The sequence below is a fragment of the Chiloscyllium plagiosum genome, unplaced genomic scaffold (genome assembly GCF_037043375.1).
Source record: "Chiloscyllium plagiosum isolate Xiang-an unplaced genomic scaffold, Cpla_swu_hap1 HiC_scaffold_19, whole genome shotgun sequence".
Taxonomy (NCBI): domain Eukaryota; kingdom Metazoa; phylum Chordata; class Chondrichthyes; order Orectolobiformes; family Hemiscylliidae; genus Chiloscyllium; species Chiloscyllium plagiosum.
The window spans coordinates 13,357,781-13,384,635 of NW_028270157.1; the positions used below are offsets into that span (position 1 = coordinate 13,357,781).

Consider the following 26,855-nt stretch of genomic DNA (forward strand, 5'->3'; position numbering starts at 1 on the left):
TCTTTCTTCTCTCCCTTTGCTCAGCTGAGAACGGTCTTGTTCTTTTTCCTCTCTTTTCTGTCTCTCTTTGCTCAGCTAAGAACCTTCTCTCTTTTTCTTTATCCTCTCTCTCTCTTCTCTCTCTCTCTCTTTCCCTTTGTCTGTCCCTCTTTCCTCTCTCTCTCTCTTTGTTTATCTTCTAACTCCATTTTTCTCAATTGTAATGTAAGTTTTTCTAACTCTACTGGACTTGTCTATTTCTCTGACACACCTAAATGTTTGACTAATTCCCTTACAATTTCAGCTTTACTTTTGTCCTTGGTTAAACCCAATTCTAACCCCTTTGCTAATTCTAAGAGTATGGTCTTTTCTTTTCTTTCTAAACTTTCTTGGCAATTTTGGGAATCATCTTCAAACCCCAGAACCTCTTTAGTAATTTTAAGAGCCATTTCTCTGACTTTTAATTTAACCAACCACAAGTAACCAAAATTAAAGATCTAGGACACTAACCGGCAAGTGTTTAAATCTGCTGGGCGTTATTTTCACACCCCAAATCTATCCAAATCTCAGACTGGATCCGTCTAAACCTGTTCAAATCACAGACGTGAGCCCTCAAACTGTTACAACACTGGGTAAACCCTTCTGCTAATTTGAACCAGACCCACAGAAAAGCTCACCTCGCCTTATAATCTGTTAAAGTATGAGTGACAAAGAACTACAAAAATCCCTCTATGCAAAGAAAAAAATTTAACAATTTATTCTTTAACTCCGAGAAACATAATAACATTAAACAGCAACTATCTACACGGTAATCCTCCTTTGTATGATCAATTTATCTACCTCCCACTCCACAACAATATATTGATCTGATAAACCCCCTCCCCCTCCCCCGATAAACTTTATAAATAGCAATCAAATTTCAAAACCAGCCAGTTGTCGCTGTTCCCTTGGTATCTTCGTCTATACTTCCCTGGGTCTATTTTTCGGTGTTCTGCTTCACAAATTTTATATGAAAAGATATCTTTCAGAGAGAGGCTGTGCAGGCCATATCTTTGTTGGTGTTCTTTGCCACTCTAGCTAACTGTTCACAATACCTAATTTTATATACCCCAAAACATTGGACAGTCTCATTGGTTTGATGTCACCAAAACATTGAACTTCAAATTCGATTGGATTTTGGTATCTTGGGGCATCATTTAAATTGATTGGCCAAATTCGAATTTGTTGTGTATCATAGCAACACAGCTCCAGTTATTTGTTTCACAACCAAATTTACCATTTAAAATTTTTCAGCACACTCTGTGCCTCTCTAGGTTCGTGCCAGCTTCCACTCTCTCTTAAAGGCACAGTACACGCCTACATCTGCAAACATATTGCAAGAATGGCAATGGAAAGCCCTTTTTTATTCTATATGTTCTATATTTCATCTTAAATCCTGCCTTTATTTATATGTCAACATACCATTGACCGGAAACTTAACTGAACTAAAAAAAAACAAAGAACTGCGAATGCTGGAAATCAGAAACAAAGACAGAAATTGCTGGAAAAACTCAGCAGGTCTGTCAACGTCTGTGGAGAGAAAGCAGAGCCAATGCCTGGGGTCCAGTGATCTTTCAGAACTGGACAAGCCATCTAAGTTCTGTGGCTGTCAGAGGCTGTGAATTATGCAATAGATTATTCACCCACAGCCACCACAGCCTGTCTATCATCTACAAGGTAAAAGTCAGGAATGTGATGAAACACTCTCCACTTGGTTAGATGGGAATGGCTCATAGAAGCTTAATACCATTCAGGGCAAACAGCCTGTTTGTACCCCATCCATCACCTTCTACATTCACTTCCTCCATTACAGTGGCAGTATTGTGTACTACCTTTGAAATGAACTGCATCAACTCACCAAGGGTTTTCAAACTCTTCACCCTTTTAATCCATACCCTTTTACCACCTACCACCTGGAAGTACAAGGGCAGTAGACATATAGAAGCACTGCTAAAGTTCCTCTCAAGCCGATGCTGATCTGACTTGGAACTATATCTCCATCTCTTCACTGTTGCTGAATCAGAATCCTGGAATTCCTTTCCTAACAGTGTAGGAGGGACAGGATGTTTGGTGGGGAAATTGAATTTGCACTCCAGGTTGTCTCACCTCTCCTTCCTCTGATTCAAGCTTTTGCTGATTATGTGACACAAAGCAGAGATATGGGAAGCCTCCAACCTCATTCAGTATATTACCAGCCTGTGGGACTGTTTAGAATTATAAATATTCTGCCCTCCTCTGTCTGTTTGAAAATACATCTGATGCTCCCCAATGGCCTCTACAAGCTCATCTTGTGAGTTGCTGAGGTGTGCTTACCAAAAAGTCCTTGGTCAAATTCTTAATCCATTTTATGTTAACTAATAGGACCAGGAGTAGGCCATTCAGCCCCTTAAGCCTATTCCATCACTCAGTAAGATTATTGCTGATCTGTGGCCTAACTTCATATACCTGACTTTGGCATATGTCCCCTAATGTCTTTGCTTAACAAAAGCCTATCTCAACTTTAAAATTAACATCTGATCTAGCATCAACTGTTGTTTGTAGAAGAGAGTTTCAAATTTCTGCCTCCTTTTTTGTATAAAAGTGTTTCCTAACATCTCTCCTGAACGGCCTGGCCATAATTTTTAGACTATGCCCCAAGTTCTAGATTCTCCAACCAGTGGTCATAATTTGTCTTTACCTACCGTCTTTTCCTGTTAATATCTTGAAGACTTCAATCAGATTGCCACTTAACATTCTAAATTCTAGAGAAATCAGACCTAATTTGCAAAGCCTCTTCTCATAACATGAACCCTGAAGAATAAATATCATTCTTTTAAACTTAAATTGTACTTTGTCCAAGACCAGCATATCCTGCCTGAGGTTCTCACAGCATTTCAAGTGGGGTCTAACCAGGAGTACACCTCAGTTGAAATGGTATTGGGGATACTACTAAAAAAAATTAAAATGGACAGCACTGTGGCTCAGTGGTTAGCACTGCTGCCTCACAGCGTCAGGGACCCGGGTTCGATTCCAGCCTTGGCAACTGTCTGTGTGGAGTTTGCACATTCTCCCTGTGTCTGCCTGGGTTTCCTCTGGGTATTCCAGTTTCTTCCTACAGTCCAAAGATGTGCAAGTTAGGTGAATGGCTATGCAAAAATTGCTCATGGTGTTCAGGGACATATAGGTTTGGTGGATTAGGCAGGGGAAATGTAGAGTAATAAGGTAGAGGTATGGGTTACTGTTCGGAAGGTCACTGTGGACTTGTTGGGCCAAATGGCTTGTATCCACACTACAAGGATTCTAGTTCAGCCCTGGCTTAGTGAGATAAAAATGGATCAAATTCAGCTCTTGAGCACTACACAACAAACCTAACTGCAAGTACAGGCAGAGGAATGTCAAATGAAGGTACAGTTGGATTATGATGATGACGCTGTCCAATGCTACTGTGAAATCTTCACTATGAAAGCTGACAAAAGATTGTCTTGGCAAGGAATCTGGAACTATCCAGTATCGACAGGATAAACCCAAGCAGTACTGTGCACCTCTGAATGCAAAAGAATTGCCAAGAAAACAAATCATATTTTGAAGGATTCTGAGTTATATGGTACATTTAAAGGACAAATGTATGGTTCCCTGGGTTCTGATTAAATTGCTTGTTTTTGGACTCTGATGGCTAGAAGGGATTCTTGATCCAGTTCTCAGTGCTTATGAACCCACTGCATTAATCTGATACCATCACTATTCAAAATCATCAACATACTGACTTAAAGAAAAGTTAACTGTTGAAGTTTCTTCTTATACTTAAGAGTTTGTACCATAGAGGATTGGAATAAGGTACAAGTCCTATTTTAAGAATTTGCCAATATTTATACATCACTTTTGTATCCGTAGAAACAATAATGTCATTTAAGAATGTCTTTCTGAAGTCAATGGTTTATATGCCTGGTGCTGACACTGTTGCATAATACCTGGCTTTCAGTTCTACAGCTCTAAACTCTTCCTCATTAAAATAGGGCTTTATCTCTGGCAGCATATACTTGGTGGCCAGCTTACACCAAATGATGTGACAGCTCACTGGAGAGAAGGGCAACTGAAGGCTGGAAATTTACATTTTAGGTAAACTTTACTATCACATGAACTGGATCTTGTTCTGCATAATGGAGTGAATTTTACCCAAAGCAAATTTGAAGCTATAGTTAGGGACTAACTTTCAATATTGTCTTTCCTAATGCCTTAATCTATGCCATACCAAAAGTTATTAATTTTACACCACATTTGTACTTTGTAGTGACGACTTATTCAATAACACGCAATGGTTTTAGTTTATGGATAGTGAATAGAAGGCAGGAAGGAGATAGGCAGTGGACCTGTATTCAGCTATTAAAAATCTGTAATAAAATGTAATACTGCCAGGGAACTTTGAACAATAAATCTAATTCCTGTTGTCAAAAAGAGATTTAGAACTAATTCAGGGAATTATAAATTATCTTGCTGTCAGTAGCAGGAAAGATACTTACATTTTTGCTCAAAAATCTAGATTGCATTGTTTGAAAGTGTGTTATGTTAAACTACTTCTCTCTTTCCACCTTGCTTCATGTTCTTTAAATTCCTATCTTTCACTCCATCCATGTAATTGAGAATTATTTTAAGCATTGTTAACACTGTGGTGAAATGCTAAATGGGTTTGGAGTTACAGGATGACTTTTCAGAATTTAGCATATTCTTGGGGAAGTAGATAAATATTTTTGTACCTAACATACTTTATAATAATAAAAATAATTTAGTTCTTGTCACAAGTTAATTAAATTATTACTTGAATCCTCCTTGGGGAAGGGAATGATGAGGAGGGATATGGTAGTGGTGTTCAAGATTATGTGGTGTTTTGCAGAGAACGTTTTTCCTGTAATAATAGGGCTGGTAATAGAGGATATGGATTAAAATCGGCCACAAAAGAACCCAAGAGGAGATGAAGAGTTTTTTTATTAGCCCAGGGAGTTATGATTTAAGAGGTAACAGAAATAAATCCAATAGCAACTTTTAAAAGGGAATTAGTATCCTGGAATAGGAAAGTTAAAACAGGGTTATGACATAGAGCAGGGAAGGATTATTCAGCGAACTCTTTAATCGATTTTTCCTCAGTGCTTAATGATTTCATAATTTGTTGAACAGTACATTGCCCCAGATTGATAATGAAATGTGAATACTTTTCCTAATTGTTAAATTGATCTCTTGCTGTAAGCAATTTTCAACAGTACAATAGGAAGGGATATGCTGTTTTGCTTATTTAATTTTATTTTTGTTTCTTTTTACTTTATTTTTCTTCAGTTTCTACACTGGTCCTTCAGCAGTCCCTGGAAATATCCCACTAGATACTGAGAATGTGGTGCTTGTGCTAAATGGCAGGGAAGAAGGAAAGATCAAGTTTGCCACCCAGTGGTTGCATTATGTACAGACACTCCTCCAGACACACAAACTTCAACATGTCGCTGTAGTTCTCCTTGGCAATGAGCAGTGTGAAAATGGCTGGATTGAACCCTACCTCAAAAAACACGGAGGATTTATTGATTTGATTTTTCTGGTGTATGACAGCCCTTGGGTAAATGAGGAGGATGTTTATCAGTGGCCACTGGGAGTGGCAACGTAAGTACATTGTTAGCTTATGGTATGTTGCTCAGTTCCTGAGTGTACCTGCTTTATATTTCTTTATCATTTTGTAAGCTTTGTTTTACTTATGTGCTAGAGTTAGCGACACAATTTGGAAAAAGATTGCTTCAGATTTCAAATATACTTTGACTCAGTGCTACGTCTCAAATTGTTCACTGTTGCTCATTTCATCCAGTTAAATATTAGGAAGATTAAAGCTATCAGCTTTGGTTGTCATCACAAACTCCATTCTCTAGCCAATGATTCCATCCCTGAACCAGACTGTTTCACCTTTGGTGTCTTATCTGACTTCGCCATAGCTTCTAATCATGTTCATAACCATCACCAAAACTATCTGCTTCCACCTCCATGACATTGCCTGAGTCAGCCAGCCTAGGCTTATCTGAAACCCTCATCTGTGTTTTTGTAACCTCTTGATTTGACTATTCCAGTGCTCTCCTGACTGGCCTCCATAACCTTGAACTCATCCAGAGCTCTGCAGCTTATATCAAGTGTTGTGTCGCAGCCATGCTTATATTTGTTGACATCTATTGATTCCTGGTCAAGAAACTCCTCAATCTAAAATACTCATCCTTGTTTTCAAATTCCTCTCAATCTCTTTTACCTGTTCCATTCCTGTAACAGAGATCTCTCCACTTCATCAGATCTGGCCTTTCCAGCATCCCTGCTTATAATTGCTTCTGCATTGATGACTACACCATCTTCTATCTAGCTTTGAAGCTATGAAATTCTGTCCTTAAATCTGTGTGTCTCTTTCTCTCTCTCTCCTCTCACTTTAAATCTTTTATTGTCTTCCAAGAATTTGAATTGGAGGAGAGGGTGTTCCTTATTACAAAGATCAATATTATACGCTTGTCATATCTGCCAGCATGAGTTTGTTTCACGGTTCAAATTTATTCTGTGTTGCCCCTTCCTTGCCCAATAGAAGATCGACCTTCCTCAACAATTCAAGTTTTCTTATTTACTACCTACTGAGGCCCCCACTACTTGTTTGTGTTTTCAAAAACATGCTTATCACCAGCCATCAGCTTTGTGCCTTCACCTACACCCGATCATCCTGATCCTGCTCAGTGTCCACTCTTTTTGTAAAGTACACAGATATTTGCATGAATGCTTTTTCGAAATGTCTTACTTCTGTGGTGATTCTACAGAATACAAAAAAAACCAGACCAAAGTTACCCTATTTTTGAAGGAGACCAACTGTCAATCTTCTCCCTTTACTCTCTTAGATACAGTTTGACCAGATGCAGATTCTCTGAAGCTGCTCTTTCCAAACATTTAAATTTTTAAATGCTTAAGTTGTACTAAGCTGCAAAACTGCATTTATTTTCATCAATTTTACAGAAAGGGAGCCACTTAATTAACTTTACCACTTATTGTTTCAGTTTTTGATGATACAATAATGAATGTGTGAAACTTCCTGTCAAACTTGCCACATTGCTGAACCATTTCAGTTTCAGGCTGCACAGTGACTGAAAAGTAACTAAAAAAGCACACAGATTAACAATGCATTTCTGATGTACTTTCACTCATGATCATTGGTGCAGTGTCCTATAGTTAACCTTGAACTGATGGAATACTCACAGCTGATGACTATGATTTTGCTCATTACATCGCATGTCCACAGAGGAGCTTTGAAGATGTAGTAAATTGTTAAATATATAGGACTCCTTCCGATGAGTCTTCTCAGAATGCTGTGCGTTCCATATACTTGTGAACTTCATTTTGATGTTAGTTCTAGTTAAGTTGCTCTTCATCAAGTTTTTAAAAAAACCCAAATGATGGGCACATTGAATCATGTAAATGTAAAATGCTTTACCTCTCACATTCCACTCTACTTGATAGTTGACCTTTAGAAGAAATCCCATTGCTTAGAAAAATACTGCCACAAATGGTACTTAAGAAAATATAGCTAATTTTTCAAATGGTTTTCAACTTTGCATTACAAAGTATTCCAGCACAGAACGAAACCATTTGGTCCCACTGAACCTTTCTGATAGTTATACTATTTACCTAAATTGTTCTTCTGATAATAGATTCCACATTCTCGCCACTCTCTGGATGAAAAAGTTTCTGTTGAACTCTCTATTGTACTTATTTGTGACTACTTTATATTTATGGCCTAATATAATCCCAGTTTATATCAGTACTGAACAATTAAAAATCCCGGATAGAAATATAACATGATTTTGTTTCAATTTAATGTGGTGGGCATTCACTGAAACATTGGCACACAAGACTGCAGATTTTTTTAACAGTAAAATAGATGTTCATTACATAAAGGGGAAAAGATAAAATAAAACAAACCAAGAAATACAAATAAAGCACACAGTTTGAAAGATCTTAAAACACACAGCAAAAAGAAATTCATCCCAAAGAGATGGTGAGAAAAGAGATAAGTCTGAGGTTGATACAATTGGGAAGAGGATCACATCAAATAGTCCACAAGACATAGGAGTGGAAGTAAGGCCATCGAGTCCACTCCGCCATTTAATCACGGCTGATAGGCATTTCAACTCCACTTACTCGCACTCTCCCCGTAGCCCTTAATTCCTTACGAGATCAAGAATTTATCAAAGCGGGCAAGAGCAAAGCAGAGAACGATGTAAGACTGATGATTTAAACTGCATTTATTTCAGTGCAAGAAGCCTGACAGGTAAGGCAGATGAACTCAAGGCGTGTTTGGGAACATGGGATTGGGATATCATAGCTATTACAGAAATGTGGCTCGGGGAAGGGCAGCACTGGCAGCATAATGTTCCAGGGTATAGATGCTACTGGAAGGATAGAAACAGGGTCAAGAGAGGAGGAGGAAGTGGCACTCTTGGTTCGGGATAATATCACGGCTGTAATTAAGGAGGATATTCCTGGGAGCATATCCAGTGAAGTTATTTGGGTGGAACTGAGAAATAAGAAAGAGATGATCACCTTATTGGGATTGTACTATGCCCCCCCCCCAAGTTGAGAAGCAAATTTCTAAGAAAATCTCAGCTATTTGAAAGCATGATAGGGTTGTAATGGCAGGCAATTTTAATTTTCCAAACATGGACTTGGACTGCCATAGTGTTAAGGGCTTGGATGGAGAGGGATTTGTTAAGTGTTGAGTTTACACATAGACAGATTATTAAGGAGGTGTATGGTAAACTTGCTTTTGTTGGTCAGTGCATTGAGTATAGCAGTTGGGATAGCATATTGCAGTTGTACAGGACATTGGTCAGGCCACTTTTGGAATACTACATTCAATTCTGGGCTCCCTGCTACAGGAAAAATGTTGTCAAATTTGAACAAGTGCAGAAAAGATTTACAAGGATGTTGCTAAGACTGGAGGATTTGAGCTATGGGGAGATGCTGAATCATCTGAGACTATTTTCCCTGGAGTGTCAGAGGCTGAGGGATGACTTTTATGCAGTTTATAAAATCATGAGGGGCATGGATAGGGTGAATAGCCAAGGTATTTACCCTGGGGTGGGAGAGTCCAGAACTAAAGGGCATAGGTTTAGGGTGAGAGGGGAAAAATATAAAAGGGACCTAAGGGGCAACTTTTTCACATAGAGGGGAGTGCATATATAGAATAAGCTGCCAGAGGAAGTGGTGAAGGCTGGTACAATTGCAATATTTAAAAATGTATCTGGATGGGTATATGAATAGGAAGGGTTTACAGGGATATGGGCCAAGTGCTGTCAAACGGAACTAGATTAATTTAGGATATCTGGTCAGCATGGACGAATTGGACTGAGGGTCTGTTTGCATGCTGTACAACTCTATAACTCTATTCCCCAACACCATCACTTTATAGCATTTCAAATCCAAAGAAATTATCAAGTTTGATTTAACTACTTCTCTGCAGCTCTGTCCTCTGAACTATGAAATTGTCTTACGTAAATACTCATGAAACTGAAAGCTTATGCTGTCTCAGTCTTTTAATAATCTGTTCATTTCTAATCAAGTACTCCTAGTCTGGAAGTTCCACAAGCTCGCCTTTGTACCAAGGTAACTGAGCTGTCTTTCATTTGTTCCATACTGCCTAGAGAAACTATTTTTGCTTCTGACTCGATAGGTATCCTACTGATAACTGCCCTAATAGATTTAAATCTCTGAGTTTTTCTAAACTAAAATAAATCCTTCATTATTCAAACCCAAAGCAAGCTAATGCCTTTTAATGTTTGCTCCTTCTGTCATAAGTCCAACATTATTAACAATCTTCGATTGAAATCCTGGATGTAGGTTTGCTCGCTGAACTGGAAGATTCATTTTCAGACTTTTCGTCACCATACTAGATAACATCTTCAGTGAGCCTCCAGACAAAACTTTGTCCAGAGGCTCACTGAAAATGTTACTTAATATGGTGACAAAATGTTTGAAAATGAACCTTCCAATTCAGCAAGCAAACCTACATCCAGAACCTCAACCTGAGCTACAAATCTTCTCAAAACTCACCAATTGGAATCCTCTCCAGGGATTTACAGTGACCTGCTCTCCGTCTCATGCTTGGTTAGGTCACTGTTACTAGAAAGGACTCTTTGACCTTTTTCTTTTACAAACACTTTACAAAACTAACCATTACCCATACACCACTAGTTTGAAATCCATACTCTCAAAATTATATGATTATCCTGTTGAACCTTTTTATAGTCTTGAGCCCACTGTCCAATCACCTTCTCAAACTTCTTTATTCTTAGTTTTGATCATTCAAGGTGTGTTCTATTAACTGCAGTGCTCATATGTGTGCACAACTCATCACTTATCAAATAATCTAAAAAGCACTCAAAATAGTACTATAGCCCTCTCAGCTGGAGCACATCTGGCTGCCATGAGTCCCTGACCTCCAGCAGTGTTCTACTGCTTTCCATTTGGGATCTGTCTTAGGTTTCCACTGTAGCTCCTCACTGCTGCTACTGTCTAATCACCAGTAACAAAAGGTTAAAACGCACCTCATGGGGAAGGAAGAAAGTTGTTTGAATGTTAATTGAGACTGAAGTTTGACCTTTAAAGGCTGTTGAACTCCCCAGCACTCAATAAAGCAGACTGCTAGATAGCAAATTAAAGATGTTGCATAAATGTTATCATTTGACCTTTAGAGTAAACAGGAACTTTACGAATCAGAATCCATCTGTTCGAAGGAAGATCTAATAATTACACTGTACTTCTTATTTCAGCTATAGGAACTTCCCTGTTGTGGATCTCAACAACCTAATGTTGCATTCTTCAAGGCCGTACTTGTGCAACTTCCTTGGAACTGTCTACAAAGGCTCCTCCAGGGAAAACTTGTTGAATGTGTTGAAACGGGAAAGACTCAATACAATGTGTCTTATCTCAGTTCGAGAACAGTAGGTATTTTTCTTTGTGAACTCATCCTTCTTTTAAATGGCAACTACGTAGCTATTAAGCTGTAAGTAACTATTTTTTCTGGATTGTTCAGTAATATTGAGAAAACAGACCTTTTTGCCAGCAGGACTTCTGGAGAGGTGATTGACAGACATTGAAACAAGCCTCTTGACTCAGCAAGTCAACATTAATTTTGATGTTCCTCAAGTGCTAGCTCCCACTCTACTTCATTTAACCCTGTCTCGGTGTCCATCTATTTCATTCCCTTTCATCTACTTGGTTTTGTTCCCCTTATGATGCTGTTTGCATTCAGCACTCCATGTGGTAGCAAATTTCACACTCACACCACTAAGCAGTTAACTATCTACTGGTATTCTTATTAGATCTGGTTAATAACCATCTCACATTTATGACTCCTAACTTGGGATTCTTCCTTAAGTGAAACATCTTCTTTACATCTGTCCTATCTTTCAAACTTTTATTGGTTGAAAGACCCCTTTTCAGATGGATTAGTAATCATGGATTCCTGCATCTAAATCGTCATACTATTTAGTACTCAAAATGTAAAAGTGCTGCCCGTAAAGAGCGTTTTAATAATGCTTTTAAGGAAATGGATAATTATTTACAGTAGCAATTTGAGGGCCATTTCCCTGATGTAGACAGTAATAAGATGGACTAGACAAATTACTATTAAAAAGGAGCGTAACTCCACTAACACTTAAATGGCTGCCAACTAAATTGCTTTAAATGTAATTAAGAATCACCTGTCCGTGCATTACATACACAATTAGTAAATAGATCATGTAGCCAATATAAGAGATATGTATTATTGGCAGTATCACCCTATTTCTACATGTAACTGGCTCACAGCTGGTTTTATTTCAATTTCTTAAAAATTCCCAAAAATGTGCAGATTTCCTACCGTCTTGTTCTAACAGTGAATACTCACTCAAACATGACATCCGCAGGAAAATTTTACAGACCTATGCAAACCCAGCCTTGTTTGTCTGATATTTAGTCATGAAATTAAGTTACAGTATTGCAACTTATTAGCTGAACCAGCATATGCAGTACACACAGATTACACAGATCAACTAGGTAAGCTGAATCTGGAGAATAAGTTACAATGATTCAAATTACAGGGAGAGATTAATATTCAGAAATTTGTTTCAGGAGTAGTTAAGATTTAAGGAAGTCAAGCTGACAGCTTTTCCAAATCGTAAGAACCAAACCAAATAAGGGATTAAGATAATCAGAATATGCTGGAAATACTTAGCAGGTCAGGTTGTGTTCTAATGGCACTTGTTTACTCCATGAATTCAAATAGAGTGCACTGCAGTGTCTGAACCAGCCATCTACCTCGACATTTCTCCTGCCCAAAGTAAAGGTGAGACTTAACATTGAAAGCCAAAGCAGCCATGGTGCTAATTATTGCAAGTAAGTCTTTAGAGGTCAGTGTCTTGTCTGCTACCATTACCTTTTACAAAAAGCCTGTCTTTTTTTCTTCCCCCTCACGCACCCTTTCATATTTATTGCTCTGTCTTGCTGTCCGGAAAAATTGCTTTAAGAGCCCTTGAAAAATCTGTACAAATCTAAATTTGAAAGTTGTTGATGTAAAGGAAAGCATTCTGGATTATAGAGAGAACAGAGGATTGTATGTTTATCCAGTCATATATTACAGCATGGGTAGGGTAGATCAATCAACAGCGTGTATTGGGCTAAGCAACAGAAGAATGGCCGCGCTTAACACACAACCTTCACTTCGCATGCCTTCACACTGAGGCTGTCCATGGAGGAATGATTAAAGATGTGCATTTATATGACAAGGTTCATGCCCTCAGGATGTCACAGATCACTTTATTGCTGATGCAGTACTTTTTGGTCACTTGTAACACAGGAAAGGCAGCAGCTAATTTGCATATCATAAGTACAATCAGCAATGTGACAATGAGCATTTAATTATGATGTTGGTTGAGTGATCAATGCTGTCCAAGAGAACAGAGACATCTCTCCAGATCTTTCAAAATAGTACTGTTGGAATTTTCACTTATACCTGAGATGGGCCTCTGCTTAATATGTCATTGAAAAGAAAGTACCTCTGATGTTATAGCATTCCGTTACACTGAGTTGGTAGTGTCAACCTAGATTTGTTTTTCTGCAATTTTTCTGACAAATTTATTGAAATGCAGAAAACATGTAACAATGAAATCTGTCATCCAAAAGAGACTTTTATTGGTATTTAGATTCATATTTATGGAGTGGAACCTGACCCCACAACTTTGTAATTCTGAGATGATGTAGGATAGGAAAGGGAGCACAGAGGCTGGTTTCAAAAACCAACCACGAATTGATGATCAGTAAAGCTGGTGTCTAACGGTTATCAAGAGCAGTTGGGAATTAGCAAAAGCAATAGACACATTTGTTCCTAAAAAGTACTTGACATGCATTCATATACTTTACAATAGGGAGGTTTAAGCAGTCTACAAAATATATTAAAATCCTCACAATAAATACGTATGTTTTCGCTGTATTTTCTGTCCTCAGCGCTGCTTCCTTGAGCTGCCTCCTATATGTTTACAGATAACATGCAGCTCAATTCAATCTTTTCCTGATATTCCCAGGCAGTCTACCTTTTTTGTGTGCATGTGCTTATTTGCTGACTTCTCACCACTGGAGATGAGTCATTTCTTCCACTTCCAACAGTGCTATCACTACTTCTCTTTCCCCTGCCCTCCTAATATTCCCCTTGCCACTCTGACATTAAACAGAAACAATACCATGGTTGCTTCATATGTATCTGAATGGAGCAGGTAACACTGCTGAATGTTCTGAGTTAACTCCTGCTGTGAATTAATGAAACATTTCTTTATATCTTAACAAGAATTTTTCGATGTAACAAAAAGTTTCTTAAAGATAAATTTCATTCATTTTTCATTAATAGCGCTCACTTCAAACAGTCATGATTTTGTTAGATAAGAGGGAAGGAAAAATTACAAAATTATTAATTGTAATAACTAAGACAATGTAAAGATTGTAGTAGGTAAAAGGAAATTGTTTGATGTGGGACCCCAGAAGAAACTACAGAATCTTAAAATGAGAGCCAGACTATTTTGGAGTGAAATCAGGAAGTCCTTCTTTACCTGCATAGCCTAAGTGTCAGGGAAAGATCCAGTCTGAGCTGCAGAACACCTGTTAAGTATAAATTTTGGTGCTGTCCTAAAACCAGTTGATGCTGTCCCCCTCATGGAACTGATACGGCAGAGATTGATATAAGTTTTTAACAGCTTCGTGTACCAAGGGGCATCGAACAAAGGCAAGTAAATAGGGTTGAAGTGCAGATCAGTAATGTTCACATAGAACAGGCTTGACAGGTTAATTAACAGAGCAGGAAGGGCTTTCCTGGTGAAGAGCTTTTGCCCGAAACATCGATTTTCCTGCTCCTCGGATGCTGCCTGGCCTGCTGTGCTTTTCCAGCACTACTCTAATCTTGACTCTAATCTCCAGCAGCTGAAGAATGTGTTGCTGGAATTCCTGAAAAAGAGCTTATGCCCAAAACTTCGATTCTCCTGCTCCTTTGATGCTGCCTGACCTGCTGTGCTTTTCCAGCAACACATTTTTCAGCTCTGATCTCCAGCATCTGCAGTCCTCACTTTCTTCCCTCTAATCTCCAGCATCTACAGTACCCACTTTCGCCTAGGTTGATTAACACTCTCCTGTTTTTCAGTTCCTAGATCCAGAGTCTGAAGTTACTGCTAGAATGATGCTGAAGCTGCACATTGCTTCTGTATGGTTACTTGCTATAATTTGAAGGAACATTTAAAAGTTAGCCAAATTAAGTTGAGCTATGTGAATTTCTGTGTTTATTATAGAAGAAATTTCATTTTTGCGATACTTGTAGAAGAGGGACTGTCTCAGTGTTTGGTACAATTTTATCATTGTTTTCTTGTCCATTTGCATGGCTGAGTCTCTTCACCTCTCCCACTGTATTGTTCTACAATATTGTGACCAACTCAGACCAATTGGAAATGGCTATACCTGACCCAGTCACAATCACACACGCAGAATTCAATGTTTATTATGCACACAGATTCAAAGCAAGCTCCAAATTTTAGGATTTGGGTACAGTGAAATAGTAACTAAATAATTACTTCTGGAGGAGAATACTTTAAGTAAATCAGATATTAGAGTTACAGCAAAAGCAAAGTGGTAGTGTGCAAATAACATATGTCAGTATATGCAGGGAGGCGGTAGCCTAGTGGTATTTGACTGTTAGCACAGAGACTCAGGTAATGTTCTGGGGGCCATAGTATGAATCCCACCATGGCTGATGGTAAAACTTAAACCCAATAAAAATCTAGAATTAAGAGTCTAATACTGACCATGAAATCATTGTCAAATGTCAACACATTTGGATAACTGCCATCCTTACCTGAGCTGGCCTAAATGTGACTCCAGACCGACACTGATTATTAACTGTGAGTAACTAGGGATGGGAAATAAATGCTGGCCTAACCCACCTCCCATGAATGAAATTTAAACTGATAAGTTGAAATGCACTGAGTATAGAAAACATTACAGTACAACCTCGATTAACCAAACATCAATTATCCGAATTTCAGATTATCCGAATTGCTGGAAAACCCAAGAAATGTTCACTCCATTGCTACTTGTTCACAATAGATCAGTTATTGGTTAAACAGCATTATGACGTGCATTGCCGGATAACTAAGCAATGTTCAGATAGCTGGCACTCATAAATTACCGCTTATTTACAATCAGATCAATTATTCGAATGATCAGTTATCCGAACAAAATACTCCCTCCCATTTTGTTTGGATAATCGAGGTTCTACTGTACTTGTGGATTACAGGTGATAGGAAATGAAATTAGTTAATTTTTTTTGTAAATTTTCTAAACTCAGAAGTGATTTTGGGGTTCAAGCAATAGCTGATGTAACCTGACATTTTTTTAAATCAAAAGATTCAAATGATCCCATTAGATCTGTTATAGATTGTTTACAGAGATTTGGGGAAGGCATGCCATGTTTAACTAACTAGACTGAAATGCAGTTGATGTTGTGAACACGTGCTCATTTGTTAGCAGGATCACCCCATTTTCTACTCCCAGGGCTTGAGCTTAGAACCTAGGCTGACAATTCAGTGCGGTGCTGAGAGAGTTGCTGCATTATCAGGGAGTGCTGTCTCTCAAGGGGATATCAAGTCAAAAATAAACATCATTCAAAGACCTTTCTCAAGCATCCTGACCAAATACAGAAAAACTGGACACATTGTAATTTGCTCAGTGTGGGGCCATGGTGTGTGCACATTGGTGATTGGGACGGCCGAAGTGACAGTGATTGCACTAAAGAAGTAATTATTTGACTGTTAAGTGCTGTAAAATATCTGATAACATGAAAGACAGATCTTGGACTTTTAAAAAGTATGTTGATTTGGTGTCGTACTTCAAATTAATGATTGATAGCGTCTCAGAATAGGCAGTATAGTCTTGGCTATATACTGAAAGAATGATTTGTGATTGGAGAAAAATCAGCATCTTGATGGGATTGTCTACATATTTCTATCATTGCTTACTTTGTTATTGTTCCAACAATAAGATAATACACAGGTTCTAGAAACTCTTACTGAGCAAGCATCACAATTGTGGGCGGCACGGTGGCACAGTGGTTAGCACTGCTGCCTCGCAGCGCCAGAGACCCGGGTTCAATTCCCGCCTCAGGCGACTGACTGTGTGGAGTTTGCACGTTCTCCCCGTGTCTGCGTGGGTTTCCTCCGGGTGCTCCGGTTTCCTCCCACAGTCCAAAGATGTGCAGGTCAGGTGAATTGGCCATGCTAAATTGCCCGTAGTGTTAGGTAAGGCGTAAATGTAGGGGTATGGGTGGGTTACGCTTCGGCGGGTCGGTGTGGACTTGTTGGGCCGAAGGGCCTGTTTCCACACTGTAAAGTAATCTAATCTAATCTGATCTAATCTAATCACAATTGTTTTTGGATAAGTGCCACAGCTTTTGTCACAACTTAACTAGAAATACTAAATTGAAAGTTATTTCCCACTGTTCCACAAGTCATCGCTAAATGTATAAAAATCCCAATGAGATTACCAAAGCGTGACTGACTGCTACCTAGAGCAGTTTATACAGTAACAGTAAAAATACCTATTTACTGTAACAAACTTAACTTTAATAAGAGCAATAAAAGTAAGAAATTCTTATTTATGCAACCTAAAGTATATCTTTCCAAACCTCAAATACACACACATTCAATCATGATGCAAACAGACAAAAGATAAATAGTTTATCACATATAATACAGGTGGAAAATCATATTATCAGTGTAAACAAAATTTTCAAGCATATAAATCCATTCCACAAGGTGAAAAGTCTTTTATTTTTCAGTCCTTTTGAGTTTTGTAATGATAGGATGCTGTTGCCTGGGTCTGTGGTGAATATTGTCTTTTAATTCAGTGCTTGAGCAGGTGAACTTGGGTTTTTTTTTTTTTTTGAATTCTTTTCATTTAACTTTTCCAGGGTTTTCTGCCTTTTCCCCACAAACAAGGTAGGAAGTGAGCCAACTGGCTGCAGGCTGGATCTTTTCACGTTCTCCTACCCTTGGCATTTACAGCTTTTTCGCACTCAGCATCTCAATCTATCAGAGAACTGTTACCCTCATGCAGAATTTCCTTGACTTGAAAGATTTTGGTACTTTTCAGTCTTGACTGCATCCCTTTTTGCTTCCTAACGTCAGCATTGTATGATACAGCTCAACACTGTGTCACACCTGTTTTTCAAATTGCAAACTTTCCTGTTTTTCAATTTGAGCAGTTCAACTTCTATGTTTGTGTGTAGTCCAACAAACAATAACAATGTGTGGTTTCTTACACTACTTAATAGAATAAGATGGCATTACAGGAATTGCTACAGTTCTCTAAGTATCTTAAACCCTCGGTCATCAAACTGTAGCTCAGTCAATAAATATTTTACAATGTATCCTGTTGAAAAGTTTTAGCCCTGCAGTTTGGAAGTAAATGAGCTCAATGTACCAGAGATATATCCACTGTAATTTCTGGAACAGTTGCAAAATATTGTGTAAGTGGTGAGAACATTGCATTCTCTCAGAAAGTTTGGTACAAGAAAGCCTATAGATTAAATCCATCACTGTGAATTCTGGAGACAATCGGTATTAAAAATAGTTGCTTGAGGAGACTATCAAATACCCATAAGACTATTGTGTCCAGTTGTCTTGGTGTATCTTGCTTTCCCTACCAATTGTCAGTTTTCGCCAAAGAAAGATTACATTAATGCAAGCACATATCCTGAGTATTTGCTTCACTGAAGTCCATTGCATTAAAGTGCAGTTGCTAATTCAGGTCATTCTGCTATAACATGATAGTTGTGTTCCTCTGCAACCTTGCACTATAAAAAAACACACTATGGAATACTGCTACAGAAAATCACGCTGTAGAAGATCGATAATAGAACATCACTATACCATTCAGTAGAAAGTTTGTGTTATTCAAACAATGTCCACAATTTATCAATCGCTTTATAGCCAGTTCGTGCTGACAAAACACACAAAACAACCTGTACATAGATACTTTGACAAAAATTTTACATATCCTTCTGTCGCTGCTCAGACTGACTATTGGGCTTTTGCCCGAAACGTCGATTTTCCTGCTCCTCGGATGCTGCCTGACCAGCTGTGCTTTTCCAGCACCACTCTAATCTATTACAGTACCTGGCCTGTTATGTTATGTCATCTAGTTGTGTTCTCCTTTACTTAATTCGGGATCTCTGCCAACTGTTCTATAGAGTATTGGCTTCAGCAGAAATTTGAGATTTCTGAATCATAAGCTGAAACCATTTTCTTCTTACTGTAATCTACCATACTAATTAGTCAAAGACCTTTCCTGTTAAATAATTTTTAATCTACTCTGACTCAGCATAGTTCAGATGTCTCCAGTCATCTTTGTTAGAAATGAGAGTCCAGCATACGCTATTAACTATACATAACACTTGTTAAATGTTTGTTTTATCTATTCAAGCATCTTTTATAAAAGGCTAGTGTCAGTGGTGAAGCCATGGTGCTGACCAAAAAGAAAGCTGTCCGCAAAAGTCCAGCAGTTTCTGATATGCACATCTTGATATCAGTTTGTTTCTGGTGCAAAGACAACAAACTCTCCAGGCAACCAAAAGTAGTGATGGCATTATAGAGTCATAGAGATGTACAGTGTGGAAACAGTCCAACTCATCCATGCCGACCAGATATCCCAACCTAATCTAGTCCCACCTGCCAGCACCCGGCCCATATCCCTCCAAACCTTTCCTATTCGTATATCCATCCAGATGCCTTTTAAATGTTGCAATTGTACCAGCCTCCATCGCTTCCTCTGGCAGCTCATTCCATACACGCACCACCCTCTGCGTGAAAATGTTGCCCTTAGGTCCTTTTTATATCTTTCCCCTCTCACCCTAAACCTATGCCCTCTGGTTCTGAACTCCCCCATCCCAGGGAAAGTACTTTGTCTATTTATCCTATCCATGCCCCTCATGATTTTATAAACCTCGATGAGGTCACCCCTCAGCCTTCGATGTTCCTTGGAAAACAGCCCAAGTCTGTTTGGGGCTGTATTATGGGGTGGCACAGTGGCTCAGTAGTTAGCACTGCTGCCTCACAGCACCAGGGACCTGGGTTTGAGTCCCACCGTGGGCGACTGACTGTGTGGAGTTTGCACATTCTCCCCGTGTCTGCGTGGGTTTCTTCCGGGTGTTCCGGTTTCCTCCCACAATCCAAAAGATGTGCAGTTTAGGTGAATTGGACATGCTAAATTGCCCATAATTAGATTAGATTAGATTACTTTACAGTGTGGAAACAGGCCCTTCGGCCCAACAAGTCCACACCGACCCGCCGAAGCGCAAACCACCCATACCCCTTACCTAACACTACGGACAATTTAACATGGCCAATTCACCTGACCTGCACATCTTTGGACTGTGGGAGGAAACCGGAGCACCCGGAGGAAACCCACGCAGACACGGGGAGAATGTGCAAACTCCACACAGTCAGTCGCCCACGGTGGGACTCAAACCTAATGTTAGGTGCATTAGTCAGGGGTAAATATAGGGTTGGGTGGGTTACTCTTCTGTGTGAGTTGTGGGCCGAAGGGCCTGTTTCCATTCTGTAGGGAATCTAATCTAATCAATTCTGCCTCTCCCTCTCGTTCAAAAGCGTCAACCCTGGCAACGTCCTTTAATTCTTTCCTGAACCCTTTCAAGTTTCACAACATCCTTCCAAAAGGAATGAGACCAGAATTGCACGCAGTATTCCAAATGTGGCCTAACTAACATCCTGTACAGCCACAACATGACCTCCCAACTCCTGTACTCAATACTGTGACCAATAAAAGAAAGCATACCAAACGCCTTCCTCACTATCTTATCTACCTGCGACTCCACTTTCAAGGAGTTATGAACCTGCACTCCAAGGTCTGTTTGTTCAAAAACACTCCCTAGGACCTTACCATTAAGTGTATAACTCATGCTAAGATTTGCTTTCCCAAAATGCAGCACCTCGCATTTATCTAAATTAAACTCTATCTGCCACTCTTCAGCCTGTTGGCCCATCTGGTCCAGATCCTGTTGTAATCTGAGGTAACCTTCTTTGCTGTCCACTACACCTCCAATTTTGGTGTCACCTCCAAATTTACAAACTATACCCTCTATGTACAGATCCAAGTCAGTTATATAAATGATGAAAAGTAGTGGACCCAGCACCAATCCTTGTGGCACTCCACTGGTCACAGGCCTCCAGTCTTAAAAACTCACCTTCCACCATCACCCTCTGTCTTCTACCTTTGAGTCAGTTCTGTATCCAGATGGCTAGTTCTCCCTGTATTACATGAGATCTAACTTTGCTAACTAGTCTTCCATGGGAAACCTTGTCAAATGCCTTAATGAAGTCCATATAGATCACGTCTGCTGCTTTGCCCTCACCAATCCTCTTTGTTACTTTTTCAAAAAACTCAATCAAGTTTGTGAGACATGATCTCCCACACACAAAGCCATTCTGACTATCCCGAATCAGTCCTTGCCTTTCCGTGTACGTGTAAATCGTGTCCTTCAGGACTCCCTCCGACAATGTGCCCACCACCAATGTCAGGCTCACTGGTGTATAGTTCCCTGGCTTGTCCTTAGCACCTTTCTTAAATAGTGGCACCACGTTAGCCAACCTCCAGTCTGCTGGCACCTCAAGCTGGGTAAGTAGCCAGCTGCAGTGGGATATGACCATAGACAGCAAACCTTGAAGTAAAAATCACTGATTCTCTTTACCTTTTAAATTTTTACCAATTTTGAAATAAATGATTATTACATACTCATGGGATTAAGGAAGGAAATAAAGTCAACTTTCAAATATTTACAGCATTCTGAAAATATAGACTTCCCTTTAATGGAAAAAAAATGACATTCAACAAAAATTATTTTAGTGCCGGGGGTATTTCTCCTTAATTATGAACAATGTATGCTGTTAAGAATAAATTGACTATCAAAAGATTTTAACTTTTTCAAAGTTTTATAATGAGTCGCAGAATTACTGTTCCTATTGGTTCCGTAAATAATGCCGGCAAAATTGGTTACTACAGATGCTGGAGATTAGAGTCAAGTTTACAGTGGTTCTGGAAAAGCACAGCAAATCAGGCAGCATCCAAGGAGCAGGAAGATCGACGTTTCGGGCAAAAACCCTTCATGAGGAATGATTTCATCATTCCTGATGAAGGACTTTTGCCCGAAACGTCGATTTTCCTGCTCCTCAGATGCTGCATGACCTGCTGTGCTTTTCCAGCACCACTCTAATCTTGACAGTAAATAGTGCACGCTATGGAAAAGCTCAGCAAGACTTGCAGCAGCTTCTGGGTTTCCATGTACTAAAATCTGCATGTGCAGCTTCCAGCTATGCTGTCAGTTTCAGAGGAGCAATATTGATAAAGGCTGATGGTTTGCTACCATAAATTCCAGAACAATGTCTCTTGTTTTTGTAATTAATATCATGCCATCACTGTACCTTAGGTTGTTTATGTAGAGATTAAGTTTACAGATGATTCATCTAGCCTCTTGTATTGAAATAAAGTAAAAATTATTGAAAAGACTGGATTGCACAGCACAATCTTATCATATCCCTAATGTTTGTGCATTGGTAACTCATTATCAACTCTTCCTTGCCAGTAGCAATTCCTTATCAGTCTCATATCTTTCCCATCAATTTTGTATTAGTAGCATAGTACAGAACATGCATCTGGTCTTCATTCAGAAACATTAATCTCCTCATGCTTTCCTTCTGGTTATTTCATTGGGTCTGTGATTTATTTTCTTTTGCTACAGTAGTGCCGTTCCTTACCCAACCCTAACCTGCATCTGGTCTGTTTCCCTTCCCCAACAAACCTGAATCATCTCTAGTTCAGTATTGTTTCGCTCCTTTGCTGCATTGTTTATATTTGTCAACAGATTCAGCTGCTTTATCAATTTTTTTCATGTTAACGGATGCCTGTAAACATTCAGGCGAAAGCTGAATAATCTTTCTTTTGCACCTTATGAACTATTGATGGTACCTCATTATGAAAGCAGCACAAAGATAATGTGGCCTGTATTTTTCCACACTTTGTAGGAATTCTTGACCTAGACTCTTGGGTCCTGCCGTACTTGACAGAAAGGCTGTGTCGATTATATGTACAAATGTCGCTTAGAGGGAGTTGTGCTGCTGTTACCACAGAGATTCAAGTCAATATCTGACAGATACTAGGATGGTGGAGGAAATTAGAGAAGATTAGATTTGAGTCAAAGAGTGTGGTTTATGGAAAAGCTCAGCCAGTCAGGCAGCATCCGAAGAGCAGGTGAATCAATGTTTCATGCCTAAGCCCTTCATCAGGAATGAGGTTTGTAGCCCAAGGAGACTGAGAGATAAATGGGAGGGGGGGGGTGGGGCTGGGGGAAAGGTAGCTGGGAATGCAAGAGGTAGATGACCTGGGGGGTGCAGTAAGAGACAGAGATTCACAGATCCTTGTCGAGGGAGGAGGAAAACTCCTTCAAGGTAGGCATCCTTGGAAGAGGCTTTGCAGTAAGATTATAATCAACTAGGAAAAAAATTAGGATTGCAGATGCTGGAGATCAGAGTCAAAGAGTGTGGTGCTGGAAAAGCACAGCCGGTGAGGCAGCATCCGAGGAGCAGGAGAATCGATGTTTCAAGCATAAGCCCTCCATCAGGAATGAGGCTTGTGGCCCAAGGGGACTGAGAGGTAAATGAGAGGGGGCGGTGGGTATTGAATAGATGAAGACTGTTTGCCTTGCAATTAAGCAAATTGGAGAAATTGAATTGAGATATAGATCAGCCTTGAACTAAGAGAATAGGCTTGTAGAGAATCTCAGAACCATATAGTATAGAAGAGGCCTGCCAACAATATATTACTATCCTACACTTTCTGAGAGGTTGAATAGCGTACTCCTAGACTCATTGACCTAGACCCAATATACCAACCACTACAATGAACTGGAAGCAGCAGAAACGGAACCAAATAAATTCTGGAAAAGACAGTACAGCAGCTTCACAGCACAGAAGGCTCCAAAGCACTGAAGTTGTCACCTAGATAGCGGACGAAATGTCTGCAGACCAACTTCCCAGTTTGGTGAACATACCCACAACCACAACAGCCTACTTCTGTTTCTGTTCATTACAGATTCAGTCATTGCAGAGAAACTTCATTTTCCAAATTACTCTGTTTTTCATGTGGAAAGTAATAGTTTTATTATGATTCTCAGAATTGTGTTTTTAGAGTGTTCTGTCTCAGTCCCCTCACTTTGCAAAGGAAACTAAGCCGAATGTTTATATTTGTATATATCTTAATAATTACTAATGAACTACGGTTTTATTTTAACATTGTCTGGTGTGCCTTAACTAAATGTAATTTGATGCAGAAATACCAGGATGCTCGGTTTTATTTAAGGTAATTGCAGTTTATGATAGACACAAGGAAGCACAAACTACAGATGAATATTGATTTCTGTTACTGTTCCCCATGTAGGTGGTTACCTCAAGAAACAAGTGAAAACTTAAAGAAGTATCAAGATGCTTTGCTGCAAAGTGACCTCACGCTGTGCCCTGTGGGAATAAATACTGAATGCTACAGAATTTACGAAGCTTGCTCTTATGGTTCTGTTCCAGTTGTTGAAGATGTCATGACCCCAGGACAATGTGGCAACTCATCAGTGTTCCAGAATGCCCCATTGCGTCTCCTGAAGTTAATGGGAGCACCGTTTATTTTTGTAAAAGACTGGAAAGAGTTGCCTGCTATTTTAGAAAAAGAGAAAGCGATGAGTCTGCAGGAAAAAAATCACAGACGGAGATTGGTCATCGAGTGGTTTAAACAGTTCAGAACACAAGTGAGACAAAAGTTTGTTGATATCCTTGAAAGCCATTTTTTTTAAACATTTGGATCTCCTTCCCGAGATGACTTCTAACATCTGTTTACTATAGTAAACTACATTCACTTTCGCTGAGTATGCCAATACGTTTTGGCATAAAGGTATTATGTAAAGGAACCGTTCCTTACATTGTGATATCGGTTCTGTTCTCCATGAGGAACATTTGATGTTATTTTCCACCAGAGAAAGAAAATTTGGAACATCTGACTCCAATTCTGTAATCTATACTTGTAAGAAAGTTGGATTTTGATTTTAAAATAATTCGCTTGACAGTTCATGTCCCATGCTTTTCTGAAGAATGAATAATTTTATCATTTCCAGTTTAATCAGAGAATTAAGTCCTGACTGTTACATGATTCACCTGAACACACAGGATAACAAGTCAAAATTCTCAGTTCTTCACAGAACTGTGTACTGCTTCGATCCTGCCCACTACCATTTAGGCTAGGCTATCCTCAAGGGTAAGCCTGAAACACAAATAGCATTATGAATTTAAATGAAGTGCTAGGCCCTATTTTAAATTATGACAGAAGAATTGGTATGATTTCAGGCTTGTAAAGGTATTTAAAGCCACTGCTTTGTAAGTGCTAATTTATTGCGCCTGTGAGAGAAAGCTGGCTGGATTTCTTCAGGACAATTGGTACATTAGAATTTGCAATATCTTATAATAATTCTGTTTCTGCAGTCTTACAAAGCCCAGCTTTGGGAGTCATCTTGAGCATTCTTAGTGGTGTGAGGAACAGCAAGTAGGTGAGATATTCAATAGGTTTTCTCAGGAAATTTGAAGAGTGCTGCTCGAAGGTATTCTGACACAATTAAAAAAAATTCTGATCATTATGTTACTGTTTTGTAGGAGCTTATGTGCTTATATTACAACTATTACTGCATTTCAATAAATACATCATTGGCTGTGAAATGTTTCAGATGTCCTGAGGTTGTGAAGAGAGCGTCAGAGTAGAAAGTCTGCCTATTTTTCTTACTCAGCCCTATGGGCCTATAGTTCTTCAGCTAACTGAGGAGTCATGTAGCAGTTCACCATTGAGATGGCCCCCAATGCGCAGTCCACTCATAGATGGTCCAGCATTTCCAATTGTGATCAAAGTGACTATAGCACTTAACCATTTGACCTCAACTTGCAACGAGGAACTACTGGACCTAGTTGTGTGTCAAGCATTTGCAGGGGAATACGATCATCATATCCTAAGATTGAGTTGGCTGTAATCCAGGAGTAGGAACAATCCCGTTTAAAAATAATTAATTTGTGAAGTTCAGCCTCAATGGAGTGAAAACAAATCATGCTCTAGTTAATTGGAGTCAAAGATTGGGGGAGGAAACTTAACAAGAAATGGAATGCTTTAAAAGCCAAGGTGGTTTGGGTACATATGAGGTTTTCTTGCAAAGTTAGCAAACGAATCCTGAGGTCCATGGACAATGAAAGTGACATAGAAACGTAGAAAGTAGGAATGGAAGTAGGCTATTCAGCCCTTTGAACTTGCTCTACCCTACAGTATGATCATGGCTGATCATCCAACTCAGTATCCTGCTCCCACTTTCTCTCCTTACCCTTTAGCCCAAAGAATTATGTATAACACCTTGAGAACATTCAATGCTTTGGATTCAACCACTCGCTGACAGAGAATTCCACAGGCTCACCATTTTCTGCTCCTCTCAGACCTAAATGATCCTTAGATCGTGATCCCTGGTTATTGGATACATCCTGGATTTACCCTGCCTAGTCAGAGTTTTATAGGTTTTCTTCTAAACTCCAGTGAGTATAGTCCAATCCAGTCTTGCTTCATAGGTCAGTCTTGCCATCTCAAGAATCAGTTTGGTATACCCTCATTGTACTCCCTCCATTGCCAGAATATCCTTACTCAGATAAGGAAACCAAAGCATTGCACAATACTGCAGGTATGGTGTCAGCAAAGTACCAATTTTAGCAAGATGTCCCTGCTTCTGTATTTGAATCCTTTTGCTATGAAGGCCAACATACCATTTGCTTTCTTCAACAGGTGCAGTATCTGCATGCTTGCTCACTGACTACAATAAAGTAGAATGAGTACAAATGGCAGATATGAGGTGGAACAAGGCTGACTATTGAAAATTCAATGGGAAACATGAAAAAATAATTGAGAAGCGAAGAGAGTGTATGGGAGGAGACTTACAGCTAATATTAAAGTGAATACAAAACTCTCCTATAGGCACATAAATAGCAACAGGGTGATAAAAGGAGTTTGAAAATGTGTTGCTGGAAAAGCGCAGCAGGTCAGGCAGCATCCAGGGAACAGGAGAATCGACGTTTCGGGCATAAGCCCTTCTTCAGGGCTTGCGCTTTTCCAGCAACACATTTTCAGCTCTGATCTCCAGCATCTGCAGACCTCACTTTCTC

At 39.3% G+C, this 26,855-nt stretch overlaps 1 protein-coding gene across 5 annotated transcripts in view; it reads left to right on the top strand.

The window, feature by feature from the left end:
• Positions 1–25,382, top strand: part of rxylt1 (ribitol xylosyltransferase 1) — a 45,024-nt gene extending 19,642 nt beyond the window's left edge. For 3 of the 5 annotated variants that reach the window (XM_087997025.1, XM_087997026.1, XM_087997029.1), the window contains exons 3-6: positions 4,011–4,113; positions 5,323–5,637; positions 10,818–10,988; positions 24,067–25,382. In XM_087997025.1, the coding sequence (XP_087853151.1) occupies positions 4,011–4,113; positions 5,323–5,637; positions 10,818–10,988; positions 24,067–24,469 (992 nt within the window). In that variant the 3' untranslated portion in view covers positions 24,470–25,382. The remainder of the gene's footprint in view (positions 1–4,010; positions 4,114–5,322; positions 5,638–10,817; positions 10,989–24,066) is intronic. The other 2 variants (XM_087997027.1, XM_087997028.1) reach the window with 1 other exon arrangement.
• Positions 25,383–26,855: the final 1,473 nt, after the last annotated feature.